The sequence below is a fragment of the Coloeus monedula genome (genome assembly GCF_965178545.1).
Source record: "Coloeus monedula genome assembly, chromosome: 5".
Classification (NCBI taxonomy): Eukaryota; Metazoa; Chordata; class Aves; order Passeriformes; family Corvidae; genus Coloeus; species Coloeus monedula.
Window position 1 is genome coordinate 36,719,759 of NC_138785.1, and position 25,160 is coordinate 36,744,918.

The 25,160-nt window shown below is 39.0% G+C and overlaps 1 protein-coding gene across 10 annotated transcripts in view; it reads left to right on the forward strand.

Annotated features, from left to right (window-relative positions):
* PALLD (palladin, cytoskeletal associated protein) overlaps positions 1–19,358 on the forward strand; it is a 190,328-nt gene extending 170,970 nt beyond the window's left edge. For 9 of the 10 annotated variants that reach the window (XM_082281936.1, XM_082281938.1, XM_082281939.1 and 6 more), the window contains 7 exons: positions 4,077–4,226; positions 8,127–8,221; positions 13,217–13,349; positions 14,331–14,538; positions 15,257–15,422; positions 16,169–16,302; positions 17,288–19,358. In XM_082281936.1, coding sequence (XP_082138062.1) covers positions 4,077–4,226; positions 8,127–8,221; positions 13,217–13,349; positions 14,331–14,538; positions 15,257–15,422; positions 16,169–16,302; positions 17,288–17,460 — 1,059 coding nt within the window. In that variant the 3' untranslated portion in view covers positions 17,461–19,358. Of the gene's footprint in view, positions 1–4,076; positions 4,227–8,126; positions 8,222–13,216; positions 13,350–14,330; positions 14,539–15,256; positions 15,423–16,168; positions 16,303–16,415; positions 16,467–17,287 lie in introns of all 10 variants that reach the window. The other variant, XM_082281941.1, reaches the window with a different exon arrangement.
* Positions 19,359–25,160: the final 5,802 nt, after the last annotated feature.

Here is a 25,160-nt window from a genome sequence, read left to right on the forward strand (position 1 = left end):
GGTCCTCACAGCTCTTACAGAGACCTCTCGTGGATAGGGGCTCTTGTCTTCTTAGACGAGGTCAGAGATGCCCTATCTGTTACATAAGATCTGCACAGAAGCACTCACATCCAAATCTCTCGTCTAGTGTAAGTTTTACAGGTACTTAGGATTTCAAACAGAGATAAATGCAAGTGACTTTACATGCCCAGTGGTATACACGTATGATACTGTACAAGCTGTTAATTAAAAATAAAAGGACTTTATGAGGTAGCAGAGAAAGAACAACAGAGAACTAGGGTTACATTTACATCGGCAAGGAGTGCAGACCAGAAGAAGCAAATCTCTAGAATGAGAATCTATCCCTGCACACATTTCAGAAGGTTTTACTCCAGGCTAGCTCTAATCTTGTCCCACAGACTGAAGCAGATGCAGCACATTAGATGAGTTCTTGGAGCACATTTTCTGGCTTAGTTTCATCTGAAAGGAATCCAGTTCTATGCTCCAAGAGCACAACATGATGTGAACCACTGCAAAGTAAGTGGGGTTGATCGGTATACTGATATCAAAAAAGCACTCCTGCTTCAAACAGGACACACAGTGAGAAGATAAGCCCAGTCTGACTGAAACCAAACTTTTCATGTCTAGCATTCCTTCTGAGATGACCATAGGTAAGAGTGTGTTGTGCTGAACAAGGGTGGAAGACAAATGGGTCTGTTGCTGACAGAAGTGCAGTGTGTGCAGAGATACTCTTTCTGCCTGAGGCTTATGACTACGTTGCTAGGTGACCTATTATGAGTCAGCCTTAGTCAACTTCACCATTCCCTAATTTCCAGTTTCCAATTAAGGTGTAGTTTCTCTGTCTGATTTAAGACAGATGAAAGAGGATGTCTCCTTTCCCTCACTGGGGCAATAAGGATTGCACAGCCAATAAACTGCATTCTTAATACTTCCCATAAAGCATGCCCTTACAGAGGAGCATCTGATGTGAGTGCCCTGTGATTCACAGCCGATGGTCTGTTTTCCTGCAGTGTCAAAGTGTGCACATTAAGAAGTGATTTGCTCTTGCACCTGGAACTATGGCCCTTTGTTTCATTCACTCGCAGATGCTTTGTGTAATTTGTTAAGTTGCTTGGGATGGAACCAATATCAGTCCTGTTGTATGGCTACTTGTTAGCTGGGCTTCGCAAATGTCCGAGGCTGTATCTCCCCCTCATCTGCCAGAGCATGCCAAGACAGCAATTTTGAAAAGCTCAGTGGCTGAGAGCTGCCCTTCTGCTGTCATTTGTTGAAGCTGGAAGTGTTGCTCGTGAATAAATTTTTTACTTTGGCAAATGAAAAGCTGGAAATAATTTACTAACTTGAAGCTCCTCCCTTCTAAGTATTCTGTCAGGTCTGCCAAGGAATGGCTTTGTAAAGGACTGCAGTGTTTCTTAAATCTGGCATTCATTACAAGGGATTTTTCTGAACGGGGTTATTGGCTTGATTATTTTTTCCCCTGAACATGCCATGTAAATTGAATACTGATGTGCAAATTCTGTCTTCATATATATGACTTTTTAAATCTGAGTCTACTTTTTGTTATAACCTTTGGTGTAATGTAAAACTATTTTCTCATCAAAATGAGAAACCTGTAGTGCTACAGGAGGGACTAAGGAATACTTATTTTTAAGGGATTATTTCTCCTCAGAATTAGGACAATGCCGTACAGGAGGTTAATTGAGACACAAATGTTACATAAATCTCATACTGCTCACTCTTCACATGGCTGAATATAATTCTTGGTGATTAAAAATGCCTGTGCTGCCCAAGATCAAACCCCTCTTTGTACTGTGTATCCCATTGTATTCCTAGTCATTACACACTGGTTTCTGAAAATCTGGTGCAAATAAAAGCAATCCACATGCAGTGTTCAGTGCTTACGTAGTTTAATGGTACATTTATTAAAAGTTATCCTAGAAAGAAAATACTTCACTGCAAGGGCCATTGTCTCCTGCAATGGTAGTGTTTTACTTATTAACTCCATGTCAGATAAAGGTAATATTAAGAATTTACTGCTCATATGGGATGCCAGTGCTTTTAAACTTAGTTGAAATAAGTTTTGGACAACATATACATGATGTTTGGATAGCTGGTTCAGTTAATATTTGTGTGTATTTCTATGCATGTCTCCTGATATTTCTGATAAGTGTACTGTTATTAAATAGTTACTACTTAATGCAGTAGATTTCCAAGCAACATTATGACACATGTAAAGCATGCAAGTTAAAACTCATTTTTTGCAGCTATGTTGTTTTAGCACCCATTAGCATGTGTATATAAGTGATCAAATATCTCTTGCATCTCCAGTAAGTGCTCTGTCAGCAGACAAGAAGACATGACTAAATCTTTTGTTAGGACCACAGAGTCTCTGCAAGGCTGCTGACAGACAAAATGGGAAACAAGCATAACCAGCTATTGAGGAAATGAAATCATTTCAACTTACACATAATGCTTGTTAATATATAAATCATATGCAGTAATAAATTTTTAAGGAAAATTTCCACTCATTTTCTCAAAAAAAATCTCCATTGCTTTTTGTGAAATTCAAAAGTATACCCTTAACTTTCCCCCAAGTGAGTGAATTTCAAGCTTTGAAATGTTGGCACATATGAAGAACCCAGCAGATTAAACTCTATCAGGAATGGAATTGCACTTTGCTTTGTCACTTCATTTCTTACTAGAGAGCCAGCACCCTTTCCTCACTCTTAAGACCTAAATTCCCACTCCAAGAATGAGACTGAGCAAAATGTGTGTGTTTTCCTCATGCTAAATAGTCCCAGCAGGACCAGGACAAATACAGTTACACTTTGAATGAGTTGGCGTTGTGCAAATGGTGTAGGTATCTGCACAAGTGTCTCAAATGCTGAACACAACTGATGTTATGGTGTAGTACACATTTCAGAAATGACAAGTAAATAATGTTCTACTTAAATATGGGTTTGGGCAGCTGAGTAGAGCCTTCCTAGTACAACATTTTTCAGATATTCCTCTGTGTGTTCATGCATACACAATATTTACTTTTGATTCCAGCAGATATCAGTTTGGGATTTTACATTATTATTATAATACTTTAAAAAAATCCTAAAGGCTAGGTCGGTTTTTTTTCCCTTCAAGTTTGAGGCACTAAAAATACATTTTTTTATTGTATAATTCATGGATTATGAATTATATTTAAGACATTATCCTGCATAGATCATTTTTTTGGCTTATTGAAAGTATATCTTGGGTCAGCCAGAGAATAAAATTATGTATCAAAAGGACTGGAAAAGCCCTGTGTTTGATAGCCAATGTAACTGTTCTGTGCAGCTTGGAACTGTGCTGGTGTTGGCATGCAGTTATTAACGGATGTCGATGTGCTGGTTTGCTTTGAAGAATTTCCTATTACTTTGCAAAGCTGTCCACTTGTGTAGCTGGCCTGTCACACTGGGGTGACATTGTTAGTTTCAATCGTCATTCCACTGAGCTGGCCCCTCCACACACTGAGCTGCTCACTGCCAGCGGGAGCAGCTCTATCCCCTCTGGCATTTTGGTCCAGTCCAGTCAGCATAATGGATACAAGACAAAAATGGGTGTTTCAACAGTGAGATCACGGCCTCATTTTATTCATCATTGAATTAATTAAGCCTATCATTATCTTGTTTTTTTTATTTGTGTTTTTATTTTCTGAAAAGAGAGCAAAAGCATTCTCGAGTTCTTTCTGCAACTTCTTCAGATTTAAGCAAAATAAATGTAAAATTAGTAATCTCTGAAATTAGTAATCTTTTCTTTGTAATGACCTTTAGTTTCAGTTCTTGAAGTGTTCAGCCCTTATGCACCTGTACATTTTGTTGGAAACTGTTCAGGCTGTTGTTTCTCTTTGGTCCACTAATCATCTTGTAACTGTTAGTGAAAATGGCTCATGGAATGAGGAGCTGATCAAAGCAGTTTTCTTTTACTACTTACCAGAGAGTTTTTCAGGAGTTCTAAATTCTAAAATTCTTTAGTGCTATTAATTGAGAAATTGTGACAATGAGCACCCACCTCTTACCAGCTGTGCTTTGTGTTTTTTCCTGCAGATTTATTGGTTTAAAGATGGGAAGCAAATTTCTAAACGAAGTGATCACTACCGAATTCAAAGAGAACCTGATGGAACTTGCTCACTGCATACTGCAGCCTCCACCCTGGATGATGATGGGAATTACACTATTATGGCTGCTAACCCACAGGTAAATGAAGGTTTGGCTCCAGAGCAAACATCCTTCTGGACATAAATCTTCAGAAAACTATCTCATCTCGCATATGCATGATTTAATTAAATGATGAGGTCACCATAAGGTATGCAAGTTAGATTTCTGTTTTCATCTTGCATCACTAGGGTGGGACCCTTCTATCTCCAAGAGATTAGCAACTCAACAGCAGTTTTTTTCCTATGGTTTGAGGTTTCAGGGGGGAGGGGTGTCATTTTTTAATTACTCTTCCACTAGTTGTTTCAGCTGATAACATCTCGGTATTCTAACTGAGCATGGATAGCACATATATATAAAGGGAGAAAAAAATCCAGTTTACCAGCAGAAGTAACCCAGTCCAGTCATTTAACTTTCTTTTCTTGACCCTACTCACTGACTGAGGCCAATTTGTTGAAGTGAGTGGGAGTATATCACACCTCAACATGCAGATTAGGCAGATTGCAAGTCTGTAAGGCAAAAAACATCTAGCACTATTATGTAGCAGAATGGTGTCCTGTGTCGATCTTAAACAGTGCTCTTCTGAAACACAGAGTGTTACTGGTTTAGCAATGCCATTTTTTCTTTGCAGATTTAATCCAAGAGCTGAGGTATACAGCAGAACCCACTAGTTCATTAGACATAGCCAAATTTACAGGTCACTCATCCTATTGAAGGAGCTTTTTTAATCCACTTTTTCTACACCACAGCAAATTAAGGGGAGAGTTGCATGTGAGAAACCAAAGCAGTAACATAACTTTTGGGATGTAATGAATTATTTTCCTCTGTAGTTTGAAATATCTTGCCAAGACTAGGCCTGCAGGCAGAATCACACTGCAGAATAACAAACTGTATCACTGAGACAGATTTTAATCTAAGCAGGAGTGTTGTGCTCTGTTATGCACGTTGCTAGGTTACTTAGCATGACGCTGCCATTTTTGTCTCACTCTGCAGCTTGTCAGTCCTGCTCATACTGCAAAGGGCTTGTGAATATAAGGGACTGTACACACGGGCAACACACAGAGAGCAGCTTTTGGGTAGATTCTACAAAATGCAGTGCTTTAATATAGGTAGTTTAATTATTATTTCTACATATATAAGTAAAAAAAATACTAATGCAATAGCATAAGGCCATGGAATTGTTCAAGCTGGGAGCTTTTACACATAGACGACATTGTTACAATACTTGGTACCATATAAATTGTGAAATTTCACAACAGGTTTAAAAATATATGCGTGCTCAAGGTAAGAAGTGGTTCCTGTTCATCTTCCTCTAAGTGTTGTCTCAGTGCATGCACAGAGTTTCACTGTGTAGTGTTACTGTGTGATCCAAAGTCTTGGAGAACTTGGTGAACAAACTGCTTTTGTGTTTGGGCACTGTACTCTGTCCCTGAATATTTATGGCCTATTTTTGAGCATTTGTTGTTCTGGATAATGCTCATTCAATGACACAACAGTGACCCAGGTTACCAGTTCTGGTCATTGATGGCGCTACTTTGTTAGTGGTTTTTGGATGTACTAAAATGAGCTGGGTTTGTGTGCTTCCCAGATTGGGGCTTGAAAAACCAACTTTGTTAAATGACAAAATTCTGTGCTTGTGCTTTTTTCCCCTCTTTGGAGAAGAACCAGAAGCATCCTTCTCTGGCTCCCCTAAACAAAACATCTGTTTCACCAAGCCCATTCTATTCTTTTTTTTACAGTGTAATTCCCAAGCAAACATACTTATCTCTTCCACTATTTGCTTGCTTTTTACTATGCATTTAACAGTACAATGGAGGCAAAGAAGGGCTGTGACTTAATGTACTGGCCTTTCACACTCAAAGATCTAGATTCCAATTCTTTTAAGTCATCCTGAGTAGAAATAATTTTGGCAAAGCCTTCTCAATTCTAATGGAAAGTTGTCCATGTCTCAAAGCTATCACAAACTTAGGCAAATTTGGCAACCTTTCCTTAAGAAAGCGAAGTACGTAAATGTAAGGAAGCTCACATCAGAACTCTGATGGACTGGTCGATATTTGCTAGGCTGTTGCTGTGTTTTGGTCATTGCTACTGGAATCACCAAACTAAAGCAAAAGACATGTTCTCAGCTGATAGAAATGGGTTTTATTAAAGCAAAGGTTTCAGTTCATTGAAGCTCTGCCAGTTCATGCCATCTCATGACCTGGACTAACATAATAGGATTTATGTGTGTAAAATGCCTTGTTGACAGACCCTGGAGATTGTCCATGGTAGTTAACACAGCAGGCCCCATTGCCCACAGCATAAAGTGCAGTGAGCTGGAATTAAAGTTCTGACACACCACTGGGGTTTGTTGTCAAATTTGCTGTAGAAGTTAATCCAGAGCAAATGGACCCTGGGCCTAGACAAACATGCCTTGCCTGGTTTAGGCCTTTAGTTAGAGGTCATATCCCTTAACTGAGCTTTTTCCATGAACTGTATGGGCTCGCGTAGAGCTCTTATTTTCACCTTCGTTCTTTTTATCCCACTCTGCTTCTTTGCACTACACACCCACAGTCCTCGGGCTGGAGTTCCCTTAGTTTCTAGGAGTTCTTCCCATTAATTATTTTCCCACTCATTGTTTCCTTCCTCTTCATCCTTGGACTTTTCCAAAATCTTTGGCTTCCTGCTTAATCTTCCCTATCCAAATTCCTTATTGCCCTTTGTGTTTCCATTTGTGACACCATCTTGTATTGAGATATGCAGAAATGATCCCAAACTATGTGTATTCATCACCTGCCAGAAGAATATTAATATGTAGTGGTGCCCAAAATAGAAATTCATTTGTTCCAGATGTCTTTAATAGTCTTATAAGGGGGAAAATAACACTTTTACATAAGGAATTACTGTGGGTCTTGCACAATGGCTTATTTTAATGCGGGGATTTTTCTTGCGGACTAAATGGGTCATGGGAATAGAAATGGGACACAGACTTCATTTCTAACAGTTCAGAAGTGACACAAAAGTTGTTGCTATTTGAAGGCTGCTTGTGAGCCTGGCGAAATTGTTTTTTGATGGGCTTTGGACAGTTCTTAAAGAACTGCTATCTGCAACCCTGCAATTACTGTGATAAAAATATTTGTCACTTTTATGCTGACAGACTTGAGTGTGGAGCTCACAGCTTAGAGCTGAAATACACTGCAAAGCTGACGTGGATGTGGCCTTACTGCTACCAGCCCAGGGGGCAGAGCTGTTATTTATTAGGACCACCAGATGCTTTTACACTTACAGGGTGAATTCCACAGAGCCCTGAAATCGGCAGTTCTGGCTCCAGGCAGTCCCATCCCAAATCCGTTAGGACTCGTGCTTGAGGTGGACAACCTGTCTTCTAAAACACAAAGTAAAAGAAAAAAGGGGACCAAATACACCAGAGCCATGTTTTATTTATCATTCACTGAAAATAACCTGAATTATCACCAGTGTCCATGAGCACAGCTGTGCCTTTCAGTGCAATTCCTCAAACCAGGTTCACTCTGCAGAGAGGACCTGTTAAGTACTTGTCAAATTCTTTTGGCTTTTACATTAATGAGGGGTTTTTTGAGTTGTGGGCCCACCAGATCAAGTAGATCAATCCCCTTTGGAGGCAGCAACTCTGTTGTTAACTGCCAACACTCACCATGGGCCATTCTCAGGACCTTGAACTTTTCTTGCTGTTCTTCCCACTTTCCATACACAGAGAAACCTCTCACCCACATCAATAATAGTCAATAAGGACTCGATTGCCAGTGGTACTAACAGTCTTTTTCAATAAACCATGAATGTATTATAGTCACAGTCATTCCAGTCTGTTCCCTGTTAGATTGGAACCTGATAAAATGGGCAGGCAAAAAAGAACAGATCCGGTTGAGCATTTATTATTACATATTTTAAGTCTTTTAATGTTGCTCCTCTCTATCACCCTAACAGGGCAGAGTAAGTTGCACAGGCAGGCTGATGGTTCAAGCTGTAAATCAAAGAGGCCGCAGTGCTTGGTCACCTTCAAGTCAGCCTCACATAAGAAGGTATTTGATGCTTTTTTTTTTTTTCTTTTAATAATATGGGTTTTGCAAAATATCTGTGGTAAGGTAAAGAATGTGTTAAAAGCATGGCATTCAGGAAGAAATGTGACCTCTGCTGTCTGAAAATTGCTGCAGAGCTTGCATGCTCAGAAGTATAAGCAACCTCTGAAATGACATGACTTGTAAATATCTTTAATTTTCCCTGTCTCCTCTTCCTTTCTTTGTGGTGTTCACTAGTTACTCTGTATCTCAAATTACACTATCAGCTGTTGGGAAGGCTCTTGTCACTTAGGCTTTTTTAAAGTATTTTACCTGATTAGAATTCTACCAGGAACCTCTGTCTTCTGCAGCTTCTAGTAAGTATTCATTTAAAGAAACAGCAGAAATAACTGCATGTCAAAGAGGCTTATTAGATTTACATTAGAAATATTTTAGTATTTCAGTATTTCATATTTCAGTTCAGGTTCTTATAAGGAATTATGAGTCATAAATAAAGTATTAAACTTATCTTTGGTGAGTTTACAATTATTCATTTATGAAGCTTTGGGTTATGTTTTTGGATCATTAGAAGGGAATTTTCCCTTCAAATAATTTTTTTTTCTTTATCCAAAGCATTTATGATGCTGTTTAACACAGCTTAGATAGCTTTAGATGATACAAAAAAATTCATTTTGGTTACCAGAACTGTTTTCAAGGGAGTATGAGGGCTCTGGTTTCTGGATTCTGCTGTAATGAGGCGTGTGCTTTGCCTAATGGTTACAGCAGCCATAGAATCTCAATATTGCCCAACTAATATACAAAGTACATGTAATTACACAGTCAGTGTACAACCAGGAAAGGATTTCTGTAACAGTTAGTAGTGGTACTAGTATGTACTGTAGAACTGCTGCATGCAAAACAGGCTCTCTTCCCCCCTCTGGTAGCTATAAAGTATTAGGACATGAGGCTGGTTGTTTAAAAGATCTTGTCAGTCTTATTCCTGCGTGGAACAAACTGCAGCCCCAAAAGGATTTCCCAGCATTTCTCCGAGGTGGCCACCAGCTCCCTCTGCAACGTGTCACCCTTAGGCCTGTTAAGCCCAAAGCTCAGAGTGCCTCTGGAGGGGAATATCCTGCCAGGTCTGCACTGTGAGAACAGCATAGAAAAGGCTGGGGCCATCTGGTGTAGCCTGTCCAGTCACTAATGCACTTGGCACCTGCAGATAATGGGTAAAAATGGGAAGTCCGTGTTAACCCCTGAAGGGAGAAGCTGCCATGAAGAATCACATTTCAGCTGGGTAAGTCAGTGCACATGGGTGACGAAGGGGAAAGACCTTTAAAAGCGAAGATGACAGGAAGGTAGGTAGGGGTGAAAGCATCAAGCAGCTGCCACTCCTGCAGCTTCCTGAAGGACAAAACATGTGTGTTTCTCTTTCTGTGCTGGACAGAACCCTCAGGTAATAATGGAGGAGGCTCTTTTCAATCTCTCCAAATGCATTGAAAGTCCAAGGCCGTTTCTGGCTGGTATTCTATTTTCTAATGGAGACAGGCACTCAAGCAGCCCCTGTTGCTTTGGGTTGGGTGTCCAGTGAGTAATGAATTATAAATAAAGGATTTCCATAGACTAGTTTAATTCAAATTAGGGCAATTATTGGGGATTCTTATATCCTGTAAAATTACCATGTGAAGGGCTTATCCCATTATCTTTGCCCTGGAGGAGCAGTTTCTGTAAGCATTCAGCACAGAATCTCTGTTTAGTGACAGCTCTCACTACTCCCACTGGAGGCTTCACCCAAGACTGATGAAATGGGAGCACATAAAACCTTCCTAAGATAGAGTCCTGCCATTGGCTTTTCTAAAGTAATATCCCAAATTACTGTGTTCCCCCTTATACTGTGATATTTGTTACATGTATTGCCATAGACTTGTGATAAGTAATATTCCTATGGCATTACAATATTATTTCTATAAGCTTTTCTGATTAAGAGCAACAAAATCTTTTGTTTGCTTGCTTTATTACAAGTGTAATTATTAGCTTAATGAACTTTATGACTTGTACTGTTGACAGGCTTTCTCTTGAAGTATACTTAATCTCTTAGAGAATGTGTTCTGGCAGAACTCTGGGGTTTTATTTCGCTCCTGTCGTATTTTTCTGAAATTTGCTTAGCTGACAAACATCACTGTCTTAGCATTACTTGATGTGGCTGGCCACTTTGGAATTTTCTGATGTGCACAAAAGCTTGGACTCAGTCCCTTAGATGACAAGGTGCTCAACAAACTGTGTCACCTAAGCATGGCAGCCAGAGTCCCAAATAAATCTTAAAATGCATGAGAAAGTAATCTTAAAATGCATGAGATTTAAAGAATATTTATAAACTAAACATTCCTAGCATCCTGCTCTCAATTAGGGGATTAATTTGAATTTAATCTCCTTTATTCCAAATTAGTGATCATTACCATATGGTCAGTCATAAAGTCTTTTTCAGCTTCTTGCTCACTGAAATTCCCAGTGCATTGTGCCGTACCAACCCGTGGAGTCTCCCTGGACACATTTAGTATATGATGTCAGTTCTGCTGAAACTAATCTGTGCAATGTGATGTCCACATTGCAACTCTGAAGAGCCCACAATGAATCCAAGAGTATTCCAGTCTGTTGCAATTTGTCATTCCTAGACATCTGAAGCACTTGGCTCTAGTCATTTCATTATTTGTTTAAAACCACAAAATGTTTTAGAATTGAAATGACCCTAGTTTCACCTTTCAAGGCAAAGGCTTAAAAAAAGTCTGTGATTTTAGGGTAAACTTACAAAGAGGTAAAAAGAAATGCAACATCTGTGGTCAGATGTTCTTTGTTTTCCATTTTATTTAGTATAAATACCACACACACACCCCTCCCAGTTTTGACCAGTGCTGCCTTTTCCTGCAGCTGCAGTAATGAGATGGCAGCTTTCACACTCCTGTGGTGCCAGTTCACCTGTTTGGCTCAGCCTCACAAGACCTTACAAAGCACCAGTTACTTGTACTTTGTTGGATGCTTATCAATAATGTGGAGGCAGATTTTGCACAAGTTGCTTGCACTGTGCAGCACTCACTTGACTAGATACATTCACATTTCTAGTTGGTCTTGCAGAACTCATTACCAAACAAAATCAGTACAGTTTTTCCTTGTTGCACTCCATCTTCCATCCCATCTACCTGCATGAGGCATCTATGTCTGCAAAACTGATTAGGAGCTCACCAACTAAAGCTCAGTTGCTTATGAGCTGCAGTGTTGGAGCTACTGAAGGAGCTTTTGACATGTTCAAGTGGCAAAAACTGTGAGGTGCTTCAGACATGGATTTAGGCACCTGAAGAGTTACATAAGCTCTTAGTGTGTGCAGGGATGTCAGTCTGTGTTTCCCATTTCAGTATCCAGCTCTACATTATTAAGCAGTATGGACCAGATATCTAGACAACACCCCCAGCCCCTCCATTTGCCTTTAGTTATAGCTGTGGGAAAACTGTGGTGATCATTAAAAAGTCAACATTTAACTATTAATAAGAGAGAATACTGTAGTACAGGTGATGCCTGGCCAATTCAAACAGAGCAATAGCAGAGAAAAGGGCAACAACAGAGCAGGACAAAATAAATCAAACTCAAGCAACTCTAATTAACCACAGCCTCAGCAGAGCGTGCAGCTGGAGTGTTTATCTTCCATGCAGTAGTACAGCATCTTGTTTTCCAAGTGTAACCACTGAGGGTTTTAAGCTCTTTTGTTGTGAACTATTTTAACCTAGAGAAATGCCCAAGGGCAGTAGAAGACGCATATAGGCACCTTTACTGCAGCATGGACACTGCAAACAGCTGCCAAAAGAGAAACACTGGCAAGAGTTAACAGAATATGGGATTCAGAAAAGAGAATTTCACTGTAATGTGTCATTGATAAAAGTGGTCTTTGGAGGATATTTGTGTAGCTCCTCTTCCTTTACATAGGATGTTACTGTAGGCAGCAGCTGGCTCCAGAATGGAACCCACTGGAGCTGATTAGGCAAGGACAAAAATGGATATAAAATTTTATTTCAAGATTCTTTGATTACTAAATCACACAAGTGGAATAATCTCATTTCAATGGAAACAAAAATCTAGTTAAATGAGGAACCCCTTAGAAAAAGATTTGATGGATTAAATTAATGGGCAAGAATAGCCAATGCTGAAAATTGATTAAATGATACGGAAGCTTAAGGTGATTGATACTGTGTATGGGGACAGGAGTTACTTTTCTTTCCTTTTTATTACTTATCAAACTGTTTATGGTACCTTTATAAAAAAGAATTAGTAACCAAAGTTATTCTTCCTATTGCTCACAATTGAAATTCTCATTGTTTCAACTCCACAGTTTGGTGGAGTTGAAAATATTCAAGAATATCTCATTAAAAAAACACGTTAACTGAGGAATAAATATATCCACAGCAATTTAATACATGTACAGTCTTCACTAGTGCAGAACAAGAGAAGATAAGCCTGATGTGAGAAGTCTCTTCTCAATTGAGATGAGTTAGGTTTTAGCTACTGTTACTTTCTGAAAGGGAACCGTGATTAATGAACAGTCCATGTACTTTCTGGTGTAATCAGCAGCAGTGAAGGGATTAAATACACAGGAAACTAGAAATGGGGAACTGAAGCTACATGCCAAGGCCTGCCAACTTGTTTTATTTGTATTTCAGTGATTTAAAGACTGAGCAAAAATACTATAATTTATAAAATGAATTAATATTACAAGCAATTATTCTGTAGCAATATTGTCTTATAGGTCATAGTTTGTCACAACATGTCAATTAAACGAAAGTACTTAAATAACTGCAGTGTCATAATAAACTCAATCTGGGTCAAATGCTACCAGAGCACTTGTGTAAATATGGGGTGATTATGGTACAGGTCAAAGAAGTGGTTTAAAATTCAAATCAGTCTTGTAAGTGATTATGGTTCTTCTGATTTAGGAGAGAAAAAAAATAATTTACCTTTATTTCATGTTATTTTAAGACCACGATCTCGATCAAGGGACAGTGGTGATGAAAATGAACCAATTCAGGAACGATTCTTCCGGCCTCATTTTCTGCAGGCTCCTGGAGACCTGACTGTTCAAGAAGGAAAACTATGCAGGATGGACTGCAAGGCAAGTGTCATGCAAAGGGTAGCAGCAGCCTTTTGATAACATCAGCTGACTCAAAAACCACATTGGCTTCTTTTCAAAGCTATTTTGCCTATTGGCAGTTTCGGCCCTGTTAGTAGGGTAATTAATCTCATTGCTTATGAGTGAGTAAGTGGACAATAAAAGTTTGCCTCCCCTCCAATGAAAGTGCTTCGGGCAAATCTTAAGAGCTCACAGTAAACTGATTTATAGAATGCAGCTTTGCTGGGGTGTGGAGGGAAGCAGCACACACTATAAAGACAATGTGTTTCTACATTTTAAGTCCTTTTACTACTTGAGTTTTGAACCCCCATTAAAAGTTTCAAACAGTATAAACCTGATTTATTACTCTGCTGCGCAGAAATAATTCAGGCTTAGGTGACTTCTGTTTACTTTATGCTGACCTATTTAGGAGAAGCTGTTTGCTCTAAAGCAGTCCCCACAGCAAGTGGCACGGCTTTCAAAAGTACAAGACTTGTTCACACAGACCAAGCATTAACTAGTGCAGGTGGTGCTGTCACTGGGGCACACACCTCAGTGGAATGGAACTTTGGAGGCCAGTAGTTAGTCAGCTAACATCTTTTTGTCTGCAAATTTTCCAACAAGAAGTTAATCTAGAAAGGAGTATCTTCTCATTCCACCTGAAGAACAAACAATAAAAAAGACAAAAGGTGTCACCCTGCCTTTTGTTTTGCAACGTATTGTTGTTTAGCTTCTAGCCTATCTAAACAATGATCTTTTTTCAGTCGAACCCGTAAGACATCATGGAATTCAGGGAGTTGGCCAGAAAGTAAGTAAATGACTGCAACTGACTCAGTGTGTAAATCAGGACAGAATTAGATCTTTAAATCTTTTGGTACACTTGCAGTAGCAAACCAAACCAAACTTCCCTGAAGTAACAAGTCAGGACTCCTCCAGTGTTTCATGTGGCTGAAACAATTTCCCACTACTCTCTTTACACTCAAGGTTAGTGGATTACCAACTCCAGACTTAAGCTGGCAACTTAATGGCAGACCAATTCGCCCTGACAGCTCTCACAAAATGTTGGTGCGAGAGAATGGGGTGCACTCCTTGATCATAGAACCGGTCACATCCAGAGATGCTGGAATCTACACGTGCATTGCCAGCAATCGAGCTGGTGAAAATTCATTCAGCCTGGAGCTCACTGTTGCAGGTAACATCTTCATGCTAAGCTTTCAGACTGAGCATTGCCAGGATAGCATGAAAAAAGAAAACATGAGTGATGTCAAATGACACATTGAGGAGTGGGGGGTAAGAAAAAGAAACCTGGCAGTAACAGAAGTATGGTATATTTATAGGTGACCTATTCACGTTGTGTTGTGGCATAAGTGGACTGGTGTGTAATGTCTGTGCACACAGTTAATAAAAGGGGGCTGCTGGCCTTGAGGCCACAAACCAGACTATTTCCCTGGATGTTTCTTTGTAATGACAATCTGTGCAGACCCACACCTACCCCTGGGCAACCAGTGGGATACGGTTTGTGCATCTCACAGCACATCAGACTAATGCCTTCTGGTAGACTTCAGACTTCTGGTAGAGCAGTTCCTTCTTCAGTTAAAAGTTCATACTTTGTGGAATATGAAGGAGCACGTTTTACCAAGCATAGTGCAGCCAGTTTATCTAGTTGTCATGCTCTACATTTCAATTGTTTTAGAGAAGAATCAGCTTTTTAGCACTCACTTTTCCCCCTATTAAAATAATGATGGGACTGTTTTCTTCAGAGGAACCAGGACTGAACTTTGTGATTAATGAAGACAGTGCTTAGGTTTCCTGCCACTTAGGTCTTTCGTGATTCTTTTTAGCACACTGCTGAAAGAAAGGCTATGTTTTCATAGAAAATGTCAACATAACTGCAATCTTTATTTTCACAGCTAAGGAAGTACAAAAAGCACCTGTGTTTATAGAGAAGCTACAAAACACAGGTGTGACGGAGGGATTCCCAGTGCGACTGGAGTGTCGAATCTCAGGGGAGCCATCTCCTCAGATATTTTGGAAGAAAGAGAATGAGTCACTCACATACAACACTGACCGAGTGAGGTTAGACTGACTTAGAATAATCTCCCCATGTGTAATTTCAATTATGATTTATCCTGTAAAACAAATAAAAACCTAAAAGGTCACATGAACACTTTGTGTAAAGGGCATCTCATAAATATTAACTAGTGATTGTAATAATTTATGACATTTACTCAAACTTGCAGCCAGCCTGGTGGCTGAACCAGAAATAAAACATTACTTGTTTTCCATCTTTAGACTTACACAACTACCTTTGCACTCTAAGCGAGAGAAGTAGTTTTGCTCTTCCAGAACCAAGACTACAGAAATTTGCTAGGGAAAATCAAGGTTCCAAAGGAATGCTATGTGCTTTTCAGCAGAAACCGCTTCATAATTCTGCTGCACAGTTAAGCAACTAAGATTCGATATTATATATTTTAAGATCTTCCTCGAGTTTCTTTATCCTTTCCACAAAAAGTCTGGGTAAGATCTGGTGTTCCTGCTACTCCAGATGTCTTAATCCATAATTGTGAAAGAAAAGTTACTTCATATGTTTTTTCTTCTTAGTTTTCAATACAGGATATTAAACTGCCAAACCGTCAAGCATATGCAAGGCTTTATTTTCTACTTGCTAATTTCAGAGGAAGTTCCATTTTAATTAAAATTTTAATTAAAATTGGACTATAATCAATCTGTAACTAAGATTGGGTCTGTTTATAATGCCATTTTAAGATAGTCTACACTGGTTTGTGATTTAAACAGTAATTTTCTACTTTTCTTTTGATTAGCATGCACCAGGATAACTACGGCTACATTTGCCTGCTTATTCAGGGAGCTACAAAGGAGGATGCTGGCTGGTACACTGTTTCAGCTAAGAATGAGGCTGGGATTGTGTCTTGCACTGCCAGGTTGGATGTTTATAGTAAGTGGCTTCAATTTTTGTGATCATATTAATCCCCTCAAAAGCAACAGTTCTATAAGTTTTGGGTTGTTCACAGAATGGTTTACATTGGTCTCTCTTTCTTTTGTTTATAGTTTCTCCTCAATAGTAAACATCCACTTCAAGACAACAAATGCTCTGTCAAAGTATATTTTACCATCTTTCAGACACCTAAAGCCAAACAAGCTTGCATGCTTTCTGGTTTTGCTTAGTACATTAAATATAGCTAATTAACAACAGATAACGGCATGATTATATGATTTTTGTGGATCATTATTACTGTTGTTTTGCTGGCACTTCCCTAACCTTTTGTATTCTTTTGTACATTAGTCTGTAATACACCTGTGACAGCTACCAAAAGTACAGTAGATGTTTTTATGGCTTTCTGCTTAATTACTCAGTTTGTTCCAAAGCAGTGTCTTACATAGTGAATGTTTTCTTAAAGAAGTATCTCTTACCAGTCTTCTCATAGCAAAGATTAAGGGGGAGGGGGAAGGGGAGAGACTGATAAAGGATGGTTTCTGGGCTGGTGGTGGAAGTGGGAATTGTGAATTAGAGACTTGGCTCAGCATTCTTCAGCTTACAAGGGGTGGCAACAGCAACCAGATCATTTCCTTTTATATGCAACAACTAACCCTAGAACAGGCCTGTTACTGTAATATGATTACACAAGAACAACCTCCTTGCTGTCACCCTTCCCAGTGGCACAAGGAAATGTAGAAAACAATGCCAAAAGTAACACAGACTGTTGTATTTACTTACCACATTGGAAGGTGAAACTAGATGCTGAGAAAAAAACAAAACAAAACAACAATGCCAAGAAATTAAACAAAATTACCTTTGATATAATGCTTTTCTGCTTCTCAGAAATTAGTATCTCCTTCACAAAGGGTTGACTGAGCATCTGGCACACTTTGGTGCATGGCTCAGGAAGGCTAACACTTTTTCTTTCCTTTTTAATCTACAGCTCAGTGGCAACAACCCCCTCAGCAGACCAAGCCAAAGAAGGTGCGGCCCTCAGCCAGCCGATACGCTGCTCTCTGTGACCAAGGACTAGACATCAAAGCAGCTTTCCAGCCAGAAGCAAATCCAGTCCACCTGACAATGCAGCCTGGCCTGGTAGAGAGCGATGATCTGTAGATTCAACTGCCGCTTCCATCATTTCCTTTCAAAGCAGAAACACTGAAAGCCATTGCCTTGACCAATGATACTCCGATGTCACTTTATGCAAGGGCAGACACCTTCATGTACAAAAGATAAACAACAAACACACTAACCATATATTCCTTATTCATTATACCAAATTAGAAGAATAGATAGATTATTAATAGAAATGTACACATTGCACAACAAATCACACTCACCAGTTCCTTAACCTTTGTTGCTTCATAAGCCTTTTCATAGAGGCCAAAATGCATCAGAGAGAAAGATTTTTCACTACATACCTTCATAAGCAGTAAGTAGATGCTACACAATCTTAATGGTGCAAGATGTTTTCTTCAAGGCTTACCAACAGTTCTAAAATGGCTACATATTCTGACAGCTACGATGAACAAGTGCAATATTATAAAACAGGAAGGGACAAGGAAAAGAAATGCAAGCAAATGCTGTATCTCTGCAAACTGCTTTCTATACAAAAATGAAAAAAAAATCTTTCTTTCAATGCTGTTAATTTGGACATCAACATCCTAACTTTCAATTCATTTGTGTTTTTCCTTTTTACCATCTAGGAGGAGGCTTATTTACAAACGTACAGCAATGGCAGTCTAAGCAGAAGTAATTTAACTTCTGCAGAACAAAGAAGAGCTGACACATAGTAACAATCTACTCCAGATTAGAAATTGGTAACTAGATGGGGAAAAAATGCTGATAGTTTGAACCAGTGCAGTGAGTTACTGCAAAGGGGTTGGGAGGGGGACTGGGCAAGAAGTTGAAACTCTGGATTTTCCGACAGCAGTCTGTAACCTTGTAATGCTGCCATTCAAGATTCTGAAATTCTAAGGTGAGCTGAAAACGAGGGAGTGTATGTATGGGATGTTTGACTGTTTAAAGCTTGTGTAATATGTATGAGGATTTTAGAAATGTATAGTAAGTGAAAAATGGGTTGAAACTGCAATACGGATTTAAGTGACGAGTATACACCACAGGTGATAGGTTTGCAAATCTGAGGAAGTAGAAAATGAAGATAGGCAAAAACATCCAATTTGCTCCTTTTTGTTTTTTCTTCTTAACATAACATGTCTGTGGTAGATTTTATTTTTTCCTTCTCCTGACTGCAGGCAAATGACAACTCTTTTAAGGGGTAGAGTCTGTGCACCATAGGTGAAAAGCCTGAAGGCTACTTTCAGAATGCAAGGCAAATCCACATGGAAGTGGAGCCCCACTTAAGTCACACCTGACTAGGTAGTTTTAAATTAGAACCAAATGAATTTAAGTTGAAAGGGAGGGACGAAGAATGGATGGGAGAATTACTAGGCCTGACAAGGAAAATGAGTGTTTGATGGTACGAGCTACGATACTTGGCTAGGAAAGGAAAACACTGTATTCCTTATATGAAGCACATATATGGTATCTTTCATTATTTATAATAAAAGTGTTGAAATCTTTTATCTCAGCTCATTTATTCAGAAGTCCTGTACTTAGGGTTTTGTTTGTTGTTTTTTTTTTTAATTTTGTAATTGTGTACACCATATATTGCATTACTGCTATACGTGTATTGCTTTGTAAGTACACAAAGTTTGTTTCGTTTTTTAGTGACTAATAAACTTTAGCACACAAGGTAGTACTATTCTGGTGCAAGATATGACTAGTAATGGGGATGGTTAATCTAGATTAATGTCATAGTCTGTCAGGTGGGAATAATCTGATTTTATTCTAGAAGTATGTCATATCTTTTGCCAAATTTTCCTCAACTGTGACATGCTAATTTACTTTTTAGTTTAGCTTCACTAGCATTATTTTGCCACCTTTTATTTGTATTTATAAAAAATGTATTATCATTACTTTGGACTGTTGTGCTGATATAATGTGGGTTTAACATCAATAAATATTACACAAATAGAATTTTTTCTTTCTGGTAAAGATTAATAACTGTTACAGTACAAGCATGCAAATGTAAGATTTTAAATATTATTTAAATTTTAAATATTATGAATACAGATTAAATGAGGCCTATATGCAGCATCTAAAAACTACAGTTTATCAGAATAGTCTGCTTGTGACCTGGAATCTTGTTTGAACAGAACAGAGGAACATTACTCATAAATTCTGAGAAACTTTTGCCAAATAGAAGAACTGGAAGATACTTTTTTTTTAATACGTTAGAAAATATGCAGGTCTGTTTTGTGTTTCTAATAATTGCAATATGTCATCACACCTGATTCTAAGTAAAGGGCATGGTTTAAGCACTATTAAATTCATTTAAGAGCCTGATAACAAGACAATATCAAAATTTAAAAAAAAAAAAAGACTTATAAAATCCTGACTATTAACTAGTTTCTCCTTTTTTCAATGTGAAGATACCAGGAAAGATGCAAGATGATCCATTTTTTCTTTTGGGTTTACATTTCAAGCACTGATCACTACAACCAGGCTTTTGTCAGCAATTAAGTGAGCACTGACATTAATGGCAATACTGCAGCTGAAGTCACTGGAGTTGTGTCTGCTCACAGTACGTTTGGCTTGGGGACTAAAATACTGAGACTGCTTTTTGAGCTTGTTGAAGATGAGGTCATCATCACTTTTTGCCTCTGTATATATGTAGAGACACACTTAAGTAGTAAATCACATCTCTAAGCAGCAACACTGTTTTTATGAAAACATTCAGCTGTTCTGTTACTTAGTTACTGGGACTGTTTGGCCTTACAAAGTCAGAGATAGAAGCGTGGCATAAGCAAATGAACTTCTCAAGCCAAAAAACAAAAATTCTTGAAAGCATCAAAGTAACTTTCAGAAGTTTAATCTCCTTCCACATAGTCCAAAGATAGATTGTATGACCTGACAGTGTATTTTTGTCATTTTTTAAGACTAAAAAAAGGAGCCTTGACTTTTTACAAGACTTCCAGTTTAGGTATGGGAAGACTTCAAATTATTTAGGAAGCTCATCAGTCCAAGCATATTCATAGCAATCAAAGACTCAATGCAACAATGAGCAGGATGACGACAGAAACCTCTGTCAAGAGTATCAGCAGTGAGGTGCAAAATTCCACATGCATTAAGGTTTTTCCAGCTGGTGGTGCACCTTAGCACACAGTGCCTTTATCCTGCAGCTTGGAGGCAACAGCAACAATTAGTTAACATACACAATTTTCTTCCACCACAGCCAACTGGTGGTTGGGGGTCAAAACCAGTCCAGCTTGAAACCCCGGCTTATAAATCATTGTTTCTTTCTTTATCACCACTTTCAAAGTCTATTTTAATTCACTTAGGGTGTATGCTAAGAAATGCCTTGGTCCCCCACATCTGGACAGCTACATCCTCACCTCTGCAAGTAGCCCAAACAGATTTCATATGTAAGTACTTCATGAGCTCACATTATCCAACATGCCATGATGCTGAGGGGATCAGCTGCATGCTCTGGCTGCATGACCTGGCTGCCAAACCCACACCATGCACTACAAACTAATGCAGGACTAGAAATGCCTGCTTCGATTATGCATGTTGGCTAATTCACTCCCTCACAATTCAAATGTACATGCAAGGGGTAGAATTTACTGACATTTATCTCATTCTCCTGAACTGACTAAAAGAAATGGCCTTCCCTCTGCACAGATTTTCTGTTTGAACAGAAATATGAGCATGTAAAACACATCAGGCAGATGGAAACACAATTCCTGCCCCAAGGAATTTACAATGTATTCCAGACAGCGCACAGTATTCTTTGACTTGTCTTAAAGCTTGCAACTCTAACTCAAAATTAAGCCAGTTTGCATCCTTTAACAGAAGTGATTAAAGCATAAAATTATCTAATACTGCACTGTATCTCTACTAAAAATGTGTTTGGAACATAATGCTCAGTCACATCTAGAGCAAAAAAGCCAGACTACGAGCAGCAGTACCTGTACAGCGGTGATTTCAGCAGCCATACAGATGGAGACAAATGCACTTCAGTTCAACACCACCTAGAAGGAGAAATGTTGTGCTTTATAAAACAACTGCAGTGCAACAGGTAACCCTGGGGACTGGCCAAGTATGTAACTGCTATCACTTTCTAGTTCTGTAGTAGCATAAATCGTCCAGAAACAGCTGCAGAACAAGAAAGCAGAAAAAAGTAACAGTACATGGCCACTGCACAGAATGATTACAACACTTGAAGAAGGAGCTCTACAAATCTCATCACACTGAATGGATTATGGTAGGACTTTTTCCCTATGTATTTAACAACATCGTTTCAGGGAAACACACTGTCATGCTTTTTTGGACAACTCTTGGCCCAGACATCACAGAGTATTTCTAGAGAACTGAGGGTACAAAACCCAGACTGCCAAACACAGGACCTATCTGAGCTACTAGAAAGGTGCTGGAAATACAAGACTCTCTATACACCAGACAACACACCTGTAATCTATTGCAAATTAAGGACATCTCCATGTTGGTGTCCTGAAAAGTATGGTGAGCTATAAAATTACTCTCCATTCTGTATATGCCTTCCAACAACAGAGTTACAAGAGCCTGCAGAGAATGGATGCAGTTCCAGTCTGCTGCTGGCAGGGACATCTCACCATCAAAAACCATACATGCACACTAAATGACATCTAAAAAAACCACGAGAAATTACTGTATTCCTTCTTTTCTCTGAAGTTGCAGCAAGTTTTCAGTAGAAATTTACCAAATATCTGAAAAAGCGGGATAAAAGGTCATATGGAGAGGAGAATTAAAACACTGCAACTGAGAGCTTTTAACAGGTCATGGGCATACAGGTGTCGAGAGTACAGCCTCCAGCACAGACCTGGAACATATAGTCTAGTGCATTCAGCATTAGAAATACCGAGCTGGGAGATCTGCAAGTTAGAATTCACAAAACATCAAACTGCTTCACTAACAAGCTTCAGCAGTACCATATAATCGGTTTGCAGTTATTCTTAAACAATTTCTTTTAATTCATGCAGCGATTTCAAACCCATCAGCATGCTACACATGCAGGGGGCACTTCGGTACCAGCAGCCTGGGAAATGTTGAAGAACATCCACACAACTCCATTTGCTCTGTGACATCTGCCCCCCATGCTCCCACTGCTCTAATGTGTGTGTAATGACACCAAGTTAAGCTTTGGTGGCTTCTACTTGGATGATGTCTCACTGCATTTGGTGCCGAGAAACTCAAACTGGCAATTTTGTTATATACAATGAACAAAAAATATCCCAGACTTTAACAGAGAGGAGCTGTTAACATAAAAAATAAAACCATAAAAATACCAGAACAGTTGTGATTATAGTCATGCTGACCCAAAGATGTCTGGCAAGGTACAGGCAGCATTTGTTACTAAGAGACATATCTACAGCAAAAAGGAGCCTTTAGCGTATGATCTGAAATTGAACACAATGTGTGTGTGAAAATCAAATATGACTTGGGACTTAGAGTTCTTACTTCTTCAGGCACTAAGCACACCCAATGACTTCTCTCCACAACTACACTTGACCAGTCTTTTCAAATATTGATTAACTGAATCAAGTGGGTGCACCTGACCTTGAAGAGTTCATTTTGCTTTACTTAAATCAACTACACTGTGCCTCCAGAAAAAAAGTCACATAACTGCAATGGACAATATATCTTTCAGTGTCATGCGAGAAAACCTCTCTCTCACACTGTGCAACGCATCAAAGTAGGAAAATTTGTCCTACAGCAATAACTAATCATTACAATGTATGTTTTAACTGTAGTTAATAATGTAACAAAGAGATTTTGCAAGCTGGGATTTAGATATCCAGTTTCTATCCAAATTTTACTGATCTCAGTTTGAAATCCATTCCGTCTTTAAAAGTCATGCCTTACAACCTCCAGCAGCTCAGGATATATGGAACTGGGTTTTACAAAACAAGTAACAGGGATGCCAGCCATCAGCTTTGCATCTACACAGGCAACTCCACTTCCCTAAAACAATACAGCTTTACTCACCAAGACATTACTAACACAATAATGCCTTAGGATAGAGTGCCCTCAGGAGGCCACAATGAAATCTTTTCACGGGATACAACCCTCACACAGCATGCACCAACTCAGCCAAATTATATACTTCCATTACCTTAGTCTGCAAAAGCTGTTCTCCACCAGAGCTCCTCCTTACAGCTGCAGTATTTTTTAAAAATCCCAAACCAAAACCACCTCATGAATAGTTTATGTGTCCTGCTACAAACTTTTACTGACAGTAATCACAGAATCACAGATGGTTTGGGTTGGAAGGAACCCTAAAGATTATCTAGTTCCAAGCCCCCTGCCGTGGGCAGGGACACCTCCCACTAGACGAGGTTGCTCAGAGCCCTGTACAGCCCATCAACTGCAACAGATGCCTGAAGAGCAAGAGGAGACTGTGTTAGACAGTGAGTTCACTACAGCAAGTTGTAAGTTACAAACATATTTCTTTAGAGACAAGCAGAAGTAAGGCTCCAATGACCTCCCCAGGACAAAAGATGAACAAGAGTAATCCATCATTTTCCCAAACATTAGAAAAATGCAGAGAAGACATACAAAACAATTAACTTTCTAGGTCTGCAATATGCTTCAACTAAACCCCAGAACATGCAAATCTCACTACCTATGAACTTTGAACTGAATCAAACTCAAAGCCAACACAAGAACAATTTTAGGTTTCCTAACTTGGCAATGACAAGGCAGGTCACAGAAATGAGTAAATACTGCAGTACACAACCTTCTTTTAGCAAGGATATCCTCTCTGAAGCAGGAACCCTGCTGAGTAAAAACTCAAAGCAATAATTATGGGTGAGTCAGAAAGGGGGTTGCTGTGTAAGAGGACTGCATGCTGAATTAAATGACAGCTGCAAAAGCAGCCACCCTCAAAACATGCCTTGATGGTCTCTTTAGAAATTCTGTGGTAGTACTGAAAAGCCATGTAGAAACCAGTGACATGGGGTGGGGCAGGAGAAAAGATCTGGAATAAAACAGAGTAAATTAAAGACCAGACTTGCACTGCAGCCTTCTTGAAATGCTCCCACAACCAGGTGGATGAGGTGAAGTTTCAATGCATGTCTGAAAAAACAATTGTAGGAAGAGGACTACAGATTCTTTAGAAACTGCAGAAACATGGAGTAGTGGGAATTCATAAAATACTCTGTTAAAGAGAAAAAAAAAAGCAAAAAGATGTTGGTACTTAAGAGATTATAGGAGAGTTTTAAGCAACATAGCAGGTGAAAAAACATCAGATGGGTAAGAGCACATTCTCCCATTAGGAATGGAATCACAGAAACTATGTATGTCTGATAAGATAGTGGACTGAAGTTTTCAGAATTCAATTGAGAAGTCACTGTAAGTCAGTCAAGTGCACAGTCTGACTCGCAAACACCCATATGCAGAAACCCCCCCAAACATTTATATACAGCTTGGCATGAATGCCAGCAGCACAAGATATAAAGCCTGAATGTCTGCTTTTAATCAAGGACAGTGACAAAACAGTCATACCAGAAATATGATGGAAGGAAGATTAAAAAAGTAAGATATTGATACAAAATATATAGGAGAGTCATAAAACTAAATATCAACATATTAAATAATCCAATCAAATAGGGATTGAATTTCCAAAACTAGCAAGGTAAACTCTGTTATTAGACAATATCAGTACCAACACCATTACAATGGTAGCCACAGCTATGACATCTGAGGTGTGTAAG